This window comes from Vigna unguiculata, chromosome 9, assembly GCF_004118075.2.
Source record: "Vigna unguiculata cultivar IT97K-499-35 chromosome 9, ASM411807v1, whole genome shotgun sequence".
Classification (NCBI taxonomy): Eukaryota; Viridiplantae; Streptophyta; class Magnoliopsida; order Fabales; family Fabaceae; genus Vigna; species Vigna unguiculata.
Genome location: NC_040287.1, coordinates 43,052,033 through 43,061,278, shown reverse-complemented (window position 1 = coordinate 43,061,278; position 9,246 = coordinate 43,052,033). Strand labels below are relative to the sequence as shown.

The 9,246-nt window shown below is 25.6% G+C and overlaps 1 protein-coding gene across 1 annotated transcript; it reads right to left on the bottom strand.

Annotated features, from left to right (window-relative positions):
- Nucleotides 1-564: 564 nt before the first annotated feature.
- On the bottom strand, nt 565-1,853 carry LOC114164196 (bZIP transcription factor 11-like). The gene has a single exon (XM_028048765.1). The coding sequence runs from the start codon at nt 1,327-1,329 to the stop codon at nt 841-843; it is 489 nt and encodes a 162-aa protein (XP_027904566.1). The 5' UTR covers nt 1,330-1,853; the 3' UTR covers nt 565-840.
- Nucleotides 1,854-9,246: the final 7,393 nt, after the last annotated feature.

Below are 9,246 nucleotides of genomic sequence, written 5' to 3'. Positions count from 1 at the left end.
AGAAGGAAAAGGTAAAAACAATGCAACAAATAAACAAAAACATGGACTTTAGTATACAATAATGAATGATACAGAGCATTCGAGCAAATGGGGCACCACAGAAAGTAAAATATGGAACATTTAAAGAGAGGGATCGACAATACTGTTACTATTGAGAAAGCTGAATTTTTTATTGCAGGTCGATGTAATGTAATGTAAACATTTTTCCTTTCATTTCAGTAATCGTTGAATAGTAATCCATATTTAGTGTCTCACTTAACCAAACTTTTACTATACATAAATTGTAAAGAAAAAAAAAAATCATGTTAATAACAGTAATTTTCTATTGAGTATCGTTATAATGTTTTTACACTTTTTCTGTTATGTCATGAATGTAAACTACCCAGATATTTATCATCTGATAACTTCTGTCATAAACATGATTGACGAGTCTTTTTCAGTATAATTTTTTTAAACCTCATTTCTTTTTTTGCTGTACAAAATCTAAACTCTTGATTAAGGTAGTGAAAGGCGATTGCATAAAGAACAGTGGAGAAAAGTTAAAGTGAAATGGAAAACAGTGAATGAGATAAAAACACAATGTTATATGATTTGGTGATATTACAATAAACACTACAAGTGTGACACAGGGAAGTACAGTTGCAGCAATAATAGGGAGATCTGATATGAGAAGAGCACAGGGCCCAATCACAGAAGCAGCACCAACAAGCTTACCTACTTTAACATATGATACACATTCATCATTATTCCTTGTCGCTGTCACTGTCTCTGCCACCACCGATTACAATCTCCCTACCAAACACGAACCTAAACACAAACAAACCCATCTCATCATCACAATCAGTACTGCAACATATCTGCAGAAGCCATGATCGGTTGGCTGAGATATGCCATGTTGAAAGGGTTGTTGTTGAAGAAGGTGGAGCTACCCTCGGGCTCAAAGAAGGAGGTTGGTGACGGGCCCGGAGGCCCAAAGACACCATTGGTGGAGTTCAAGAAGTGGTTGATCTCGTTCAGAGACTCTAACCGGTGGCTCAACTCGCTCACCTGTGCTCTCAGCACCGAGTTCTCAGCCTCCACCGCCAAGTACTTCTGGGTGGTGAGGTTCACCGATGTCAGAATCTGGTGATTCTCGCTCCTCAGCTGAGTCACCAGTGATGCCAGATCATCCAAGTGCTTCTGCTTCCTCATTCGGGATCGCCTCGCCGATTCGCGGTTCGATATCATTCTCTTCCTCTTCCTCTCATCCATCACCGCCTGCAGGTCCTCCTCTGAACCCGAATTCTGAAGCAGAGACGACCCTGAAGATGTTCCACTCGACGAAGCCATATGAACTGAATCAAAAAGTAAACACACAAGAAAAATCGAACCTTGGATTGGAGGACGCAGGACCCAGGACCCAGACGCTTAAAAAACACGAAAAGAAAAACGCTGATGAAAAATAGTAGTAGCTAGCTGTAGTAATATAGAAACTATAAATAGAAAGGTTGGTTTTGGGTAGAAATCATGAAACGTAGTAGAGCCAGTAGAGGAAGGCAACGGAGAAGGATTGAACTAAATGGGTCCTGCGTCTCACAGTGGAATTGATCATACACCCGGAAAAGAAGATTTCACTCAGAATTGAATACATCAATCTCAAACATCAAGAACAAGATGTTGGGCATTTAAGAGCCTTCTTCAAAGCGGAGTTTTCACAACATGGAAGATCAATTTTTGCAGAATGATTGAGAAGATCGTAAAGAAAGAATTAACAAAAAGGGTGGTGCAAAGATGCAGAGTGGCCAAAATATCTTAAAAGTTAGCTATGAGAAAGAAGGAAGAAAGTGGAAGGGGAGTCTCTACACTTGAACCAACCCAATTTATAGAACAAAAAGCTGTCGAAACAAAATTGAAACTTTTTTTTTTATTTCAAATCAACCAACAAGCCAAAATAAATTTGGTGTCTTTATCTTTTTCTTTTGTATAATTGTCATGGTGTATGTATGAAAAAGAAAAACATCTGTTTGTGGTTCTATATCAGTTTAATAACTTTTTATTTTTTGTTACAATAATAATTGTTTTAATTTTATTTTACTTTTTTAAGATTTTCAATTTGACTCAAATAACATATACAATAATACCACTATCTTACTTTTAACTAAAAATTTATATTAACTATTTTTTAAAAATGAAATAAAAAATATTGAAAATAATGAGACCAAATATAGAAAAACAAAAATATATTTGATAATCAATCAGAATATTACATGTGAAATTTAGACGTCGTAGCAGCGCCATATCAATAAAAGTGGATTGAGACAGTCACTGTGGAAATCCAGCTGGGAACCACATTACAAAAACTTATTCAGCCAAATTTCATTAGAACACAAATATTCTATTTTTTACAAATAAAAATAAATCAATGAAAACAAAAAAAATATATCCCATTTTCCTATTTTTATAAAATGATATTCGTTCGTTATATGTCACAACTTTACTTTTTTTTTTCAAAATAATTCATTTTTATAGCAAAAATATATGTAATGTCATAAATAATTTTATTGTACAAATTAATTTTGTGGAATTTAGATTTAAAGTCTACTTTTAACATAGTATAAGAATCATTATTTAAAAAAAAAAATTATATAATTTACTTAATTTTTTTATTCATCTAAATAAGTGAAAAAAAATACAGTTGCATAAAATAAATCATTTTCTTAATTAGATTAAGATAGTTTGTAAATGGAAAAGAAAATAGTAAGATTCTCCAATTCATCATAGCACACATGACATGTGCTTAGTATTTCTTTCCCAATTTAGTTAAAGAAAGAATTTAAAACCTATATTACTGTGTTAAGAAAACCATATCATTGTTATTCATGTTAACTAATGTTGGTGGCAAAGAATCTGGTGATCTATAATTAAATGTTGAAATTTTTAGTTATTTTTTAATAAAATAATATTCATCCAAAGAGAAAAAAAACTCAGTGGCATATTTAAAGAGCACGTAACTTAATCAAACTATAACTAACTGAAAGTCTATTTAGACAAAAAAAAAATCATAATATTTTTTTGAAAAGAGTCATAAAGTAAAAGGAATCAACTTATACACATAAACTAGTTTTCTTCTATAATTTTTTAATTTATTTTAAATAAAAAGCGTATTAAAAAAACTTTTTTATTTTCTTGAAAACAGTTCAAACTTTTTATTAAATTGGGGTTCTAGAAGATCTGACTCTCACTCAGAAAAAACAATGAATTAAATGGTGATCTTCTTCCAGTGCTTTCAAAACTCTGCTTTTTTTATTGCATGAATAAGTAGGAACTATTTTAATACTCTTACCTTCTCACTGAACTACTTAAGATACTGATTTTAGGATTCAAATAGTTTGACCATGATAAAACTAGATTTTATAAAATTGTAACACGCAAAAAAATAATTTTAAAACGTAATATTATATGTTATGACGTTAGAAACAAAAAACATAATGTTGTTTTATAAGTTTTTAATATTTAAATATATGGAAATGGTTAAGTTAAATATAAAAATAATATTTAGATATAAGTTTTAATGCATACAATAATATCTTATTACTTATGTCTTGAATTTTCTAAAATTTAATATAAAATTGATCTATCCTTTTTTTAAAATTGTATTGTTAATATTTTAATTGATGTAACAGGAAATTCATATTTAATTTTTGAGAAAAAAATCTGTAATATAATTTCAACACAGTTTCAATAATTATACTTATAATATGCATTTGAAAATTGTATATAAACCAATATAAAAAAAATTAAAAATTCACAATAACTACCAAATATTCATTTCAAGTTCTTGATATTCATCTCGTAGTTATGTAAATCTTCCTACTTCTCACATAGTTTAAATTAATACAAACCTAATCTTTACATTTATTAACCTAAATAATGACAAATCAAGTTTACATTATTATGGAACTGCGATCACCTGTATTATTGAATTTTAATCAGATCCAATTACCCAGTACAAAACTTAACTTATATTTAATTTGTTTAAACTTTATAATATTTTTTTTAATATCCAATAATTAAAATTCACTCATTTTTGCATGTGACACTTATATATAAATCATAATGTAGGTTCCATTATTTGAGTATTTTAGTAGAAACCCAACAGAAAGTCAAGCTAAATTTATAAACTAATAACTCGTGTTTACGCTCTCTCTTTAACCTATTACCATCATATAAAACAAATAATAAACAAAAAAGACAATACAAAAGAAAATTATAACATGTATTTTTTTTCTTCCTTAAAATGCTATCTGTCTATAATTTTAAAAAAATACAAAATATTTATTCAAAACAAAATAAATAGTCAAATATTGATGTTTTACTTTTTGTTATAAATAAGAGAGCAATTTTACTGCAAGAATGGTTTTATTTGATTTGAAGTAATTAAGTATTATACTGATAACTTAGTTAATTGGGTTTTATTATAAAAAGTAATTAAATTGATGTTTAATGTTTATTAATTAACTACTTGTCCTGTGTGTTTATTAAAAAGAATTAATGTTAATATCCAATTAGACTATTTTTTATTTTAAATTTTAAAATTATTAATAACATTTTTTGAATATTGCACATTAAATGTTAATGTCCCTAGTATTAGTATTATTAATATCTTTGTTCCCTTGCTTACAATTCTATCGGTGGTAACTCTTGCTTACACATCGTCGTTTTTGCTTTTGTTTTTATTTGACAGTAGACTGAGTCACCACATCTTTGTGAAGTATATATTAAAATTTTGCTCTTTTTATAATAATCGGTTTGTTATATGATTTGAAATAAAGTATTATAATTTATGTGTAAGGGTATATAGTATTAATGTGCCTTTTGGGCTGTTGGTAATTTTAAATAATATAAATTGGAAGTCATTTATATTTCATAACCAGGTTTTAGGAAATTAAATTAAATTAAGTTTTTTAAAAACTTAACTATGTTTCTAAAATTTATATCTTATTTTTTTTAAGTCAATCATTATTAATTTATTCATCACTTATATTATACAAAGTTTATGTTCAGAATATCTAAGAAATGAAAAGTTATATACATATTAATAAATAGTCAAAGTATAACATATAAGGAAATGTATGAATAAATTTATAAAATAAATTGTTTTTTATTATTAAATTATATTTAAATTTAATTTTAAAAAATATTCAAAACAAATATAGTTTATATATAATTTTTTGATTATTTTATAAATATAAAAAATACTAAAAAAATATTTTTTTCGATCATATATTTATCTTTATAATTTATATGTGGGTTCCAGTAATAAATAACAAATATATATATGCAAATTATATCCTTTCATTCTAATAATATTGTCACTAATTATACTTTTAAATTATTTATCATCACATAATGCGAAAATTATTATTATTTATTTCGATTTAATCCTTCCCATTTGGCATCATTGTTCATTGACATTTGTCCTAGTGGAAAAATTAGACTACTCTAATGAAATGATGAATTACTAATAATGCATTGATACAAGAAAAATCGTACATAGTAATCATTTGTCAAAAGAACAACCAGTGTAAAGAAAATAATTTGAACATTTTGATTGAAGTGAAAAGATAAAACTAATAAAAAAAATGAAAGATAAATAGAGTAGACAATGAATAAAAATAAATTATGTATGTCACTGCAAGTATCAAACATCTTGGCTCACTTTAAAAAATTTGTTAAAAAAAAATGTATTTTAAATATTTAAATTATACTAAGCAAATGTTGATTATTGTTTAATTAAAAATAGAAAAAAAAATTATTTGATTAGCATTTTATTTAGTACTTTCTCTATTTTTTTTTCTAGTGAAACATATGAATATTCCTTGTTGTTATTATGTTTTTCATTTCAACTAATTCATATTTTTTTTGTTAGTTGATATGGTCATTTGATCTAAATGAATGTACTCAGTAAACAAATTTATTTCCCCAGTTTACAATGGTTTTCAAAACGAAGATTTCTCACTTTATCCTAAATATTTTAATAAAATTTATTATATGTTAAAATTTACTAAAAATCTCACACTGCGATTTAGAGTAAAATGGGTGAAAATAAACCCATGCCTGTAGGATCTTCTCTTTTTGCAATTTTAACAATGCATCGATACTTCAATTTGGGTCATGTAGTCATATCTAATGTGTATATTTGTTTGACATGTATCCATGTTCCATACTTTATGAAACTTTATTGATACTTATTAGTGAAAATATATAATTTATGAAGTCGTAGTACACTATAATTAAATATTTGAATAATGACAAGACAAAAAAAATTAAAATTAGTTAATATATAATAACCAATATAGGTATCAATTTAAAAAATACAATTTTTTTACAACTAAAATAGTTTAAAAAAAATATAATTGGTTTCTAAATTTATAATTAAAATAGTTTCTATTATGAATTGGTTTATATATTAGTCACAAACATTAGCTATAAAGGTTTTGACGACTGACGTTTTTGGTTTCTAGATTGGTCATTAACATTGGTTACGAGGTTTTGGTTACTAAAATAACTTGTCTTTCTTGGTTTTTAATTAGGAAATTAGTTTCTAACATATATTTTTGTTACTAAAACTGATCATTATTTAAGAGTTGTTTTTTGTAATGATACTTTCATGATGACAATAATTTATATTTTTTATATTGACAATTTTAGTACATTTAGTTTTAATTTAGATTCACACAATAACAACCATATATTTAATTAGGAAATTAGTCTCTAACATATTTTTTGTTACTAAAACTAATCATTATTTAAAAGTTGTTTTTTGTAATAATATTTTTATGATGACAATAATTTATATTTTTTATATTGACAATTTTAGTACATATAGTTTTAATTTAGATTCACACAATAACAATCGCATATTTATTATGTTTATAAGAATTATTGTGCACTTTTCAATATTTATATATCACGTATATATCTCGTATCATATTTTATTATTTTAAAAATAAATGTATCGATGTATCGAATATGTGTCGTATTTGATACACATATTATATCTATGCATTATAGCAACTCCATAATTTATTCTTGTATTTTAAAATTTCAATTTTATTCTTTAATTTAGGATTTTTATTTTGAGTTTCAAAGTACATAATACATAAATGTTTCGAAATGCATAATTTAAAAATATAAATTTAATATTTTAAATTTATAAAATTTTGAATTATATAATCTAAAATATATTTTTAATAAAAATAAGAAGATGAAGGGGGTAAAAGAAATGCGTAGAAAAAAAAAGACATGGGAAATAGGAGTGTTGATTGAATGAAGAATAAAGAGAAAAAGGAATAAGATAAGGGTAAATAAGTTTTTTCACACGTCTTTGGTGTACAGAATGAAATGTGTGGGGGTGAAGATAGAAAGAGCATGCATCCACTCCGAGCTACGCATAGCCCGTCTAAAAGATGACTTACAGAAGCCCGTTAACATGTGTTGTGTTAAACGAAAAGCCCAAATATATTTCTTTCTTTATTATTCCTTTAATACCCACATGTTAGCCTTTTTCCTCAAATAACAAACTTAGGTTGGGATAGCAATTTTTTTTTCCAAATTGAAAGCAATTAAGAAGATAATATATATCATATATATTTTCTTACGAATAACTTTTTAACTACCTTTCAATAAAAAGTAGAAGAAAAAACTTTGGGAATATTTAGCTCTTCTTTCCCTTATTATTTTGTATAACAAAATATTGAGATTTACAAAAAAAAAATATGTTCTATTAAATACTAGTTATTTACAATTTAAAAAATTATAAAATTTACATATAACATTAAGAAAATCATATTTTTATCTTTCCAAAACATTCTTTTTTGAGGAATTTAAGCACATGTATTAGAAGACGATAATTTCAGGATGTTTTGATTTCATTGAATTTTAGTTTTGAGTAAGCTTTTATCTTTTTAATTTTTAGTCTCTTGTTTTTATGGATATTAAAACACTTTGTTGAAGGCATAAAAAACAAAGTAAGAATTGTCTTTTTACTATAAATTGATAACCCAAAGATTTGAATTTTACAAAATCAAATATTGTATAGGTATTTGTGGATTTAATTATAGTTTTCTTAACTTGAAATTTGAACTAAAATGACAAGTATTATGGGAGAGGACAAAAAGTATAGTTTGATGGATTATTTATTTTAGTTATGTAAAACCTTATATGTTTAGTAACGTGTGTTGGTTTAGATTAAGTTATTAATGTTATTTATGTTGTATTTTTTTTTTTTTTTAAATCAGTGTAGAATTTCCAATTGATCCAACCCCACTCAAACAACAATTTTGTCACTCAAGCAAGAAAACAACTAAGATAGAAACAAAAATCTTTGTTTCATTTTCATATGAGCAAGAATATCTTTATTGAGAAAAAATACACCGCAATCAATTTTTTATGCAAAATTTTCAAAAACATTTATAAAAATACTAAAGTTTATTATGAGTTTCAACATCCTTACCCAGTTTAGAAATACTAATTTGCAACATTTTTATTACTTAGATTTCATGTTTCAATCATTTTAACTCAAAGATGCTCTTTTAAAAGCTCATCCTCACCTATCAATTGTTTCAAGAGGAAAATAAAGTGTGTAAAAATTCAACTAAATTGTGGTATTTGAACATTTATACCTCAAATAGAAAAAAATGAATATTAAATATAAATTTTGACTAAATAATAAATGTTATTCCAACAATTAATATTAAAATTAAATTCAGGAGTTTAATGTTTGATATAATAATTACTTAAAAAGAATTATTGCGAATTACAACAATTATCTCTAATATGATTTTGAAAAATAAAACAAAGCTTGAGGTGAAGAACTAAAACAAATTGGAAAAGGAAAAGAGTAAGGGAAAGGAAATCAACATGTGTTAATGAAACATTTTACTAATAAAAATAATAAAATTGGAATTAAAGGAATAATAATCTCCTCCTTTCTGAATGATATATATTAGAAACTAATTTATAAAATAATTCACACGTGAATTTATAAATCATAATTACGATGATAACGTGTTTCAGAGGAATCTATTACTCAAGAATAATTTTTTTAGTTGATTGGGTCACAAATCTCGAGTCACACAAACATAAAGCCAAACACCTTCAACTTGTGTACCTCTTCATGGGCCAGAATGTTAAAATGTTAAAAAAAAAAATTATTAATTTAGTTTAACCTTTTTTCACAGTGAAGAGGCAAAAAATATCAGTATC

Coding starts and splice junctions, on each gene's coding strand:
- LOC114164196 (XM_028048765.1), bottom strand. CDS start 1,329: ATGGCTTCGTCGAGTGGAACATCTTCAGGGTCGTCTCTGCTTCAGAAT.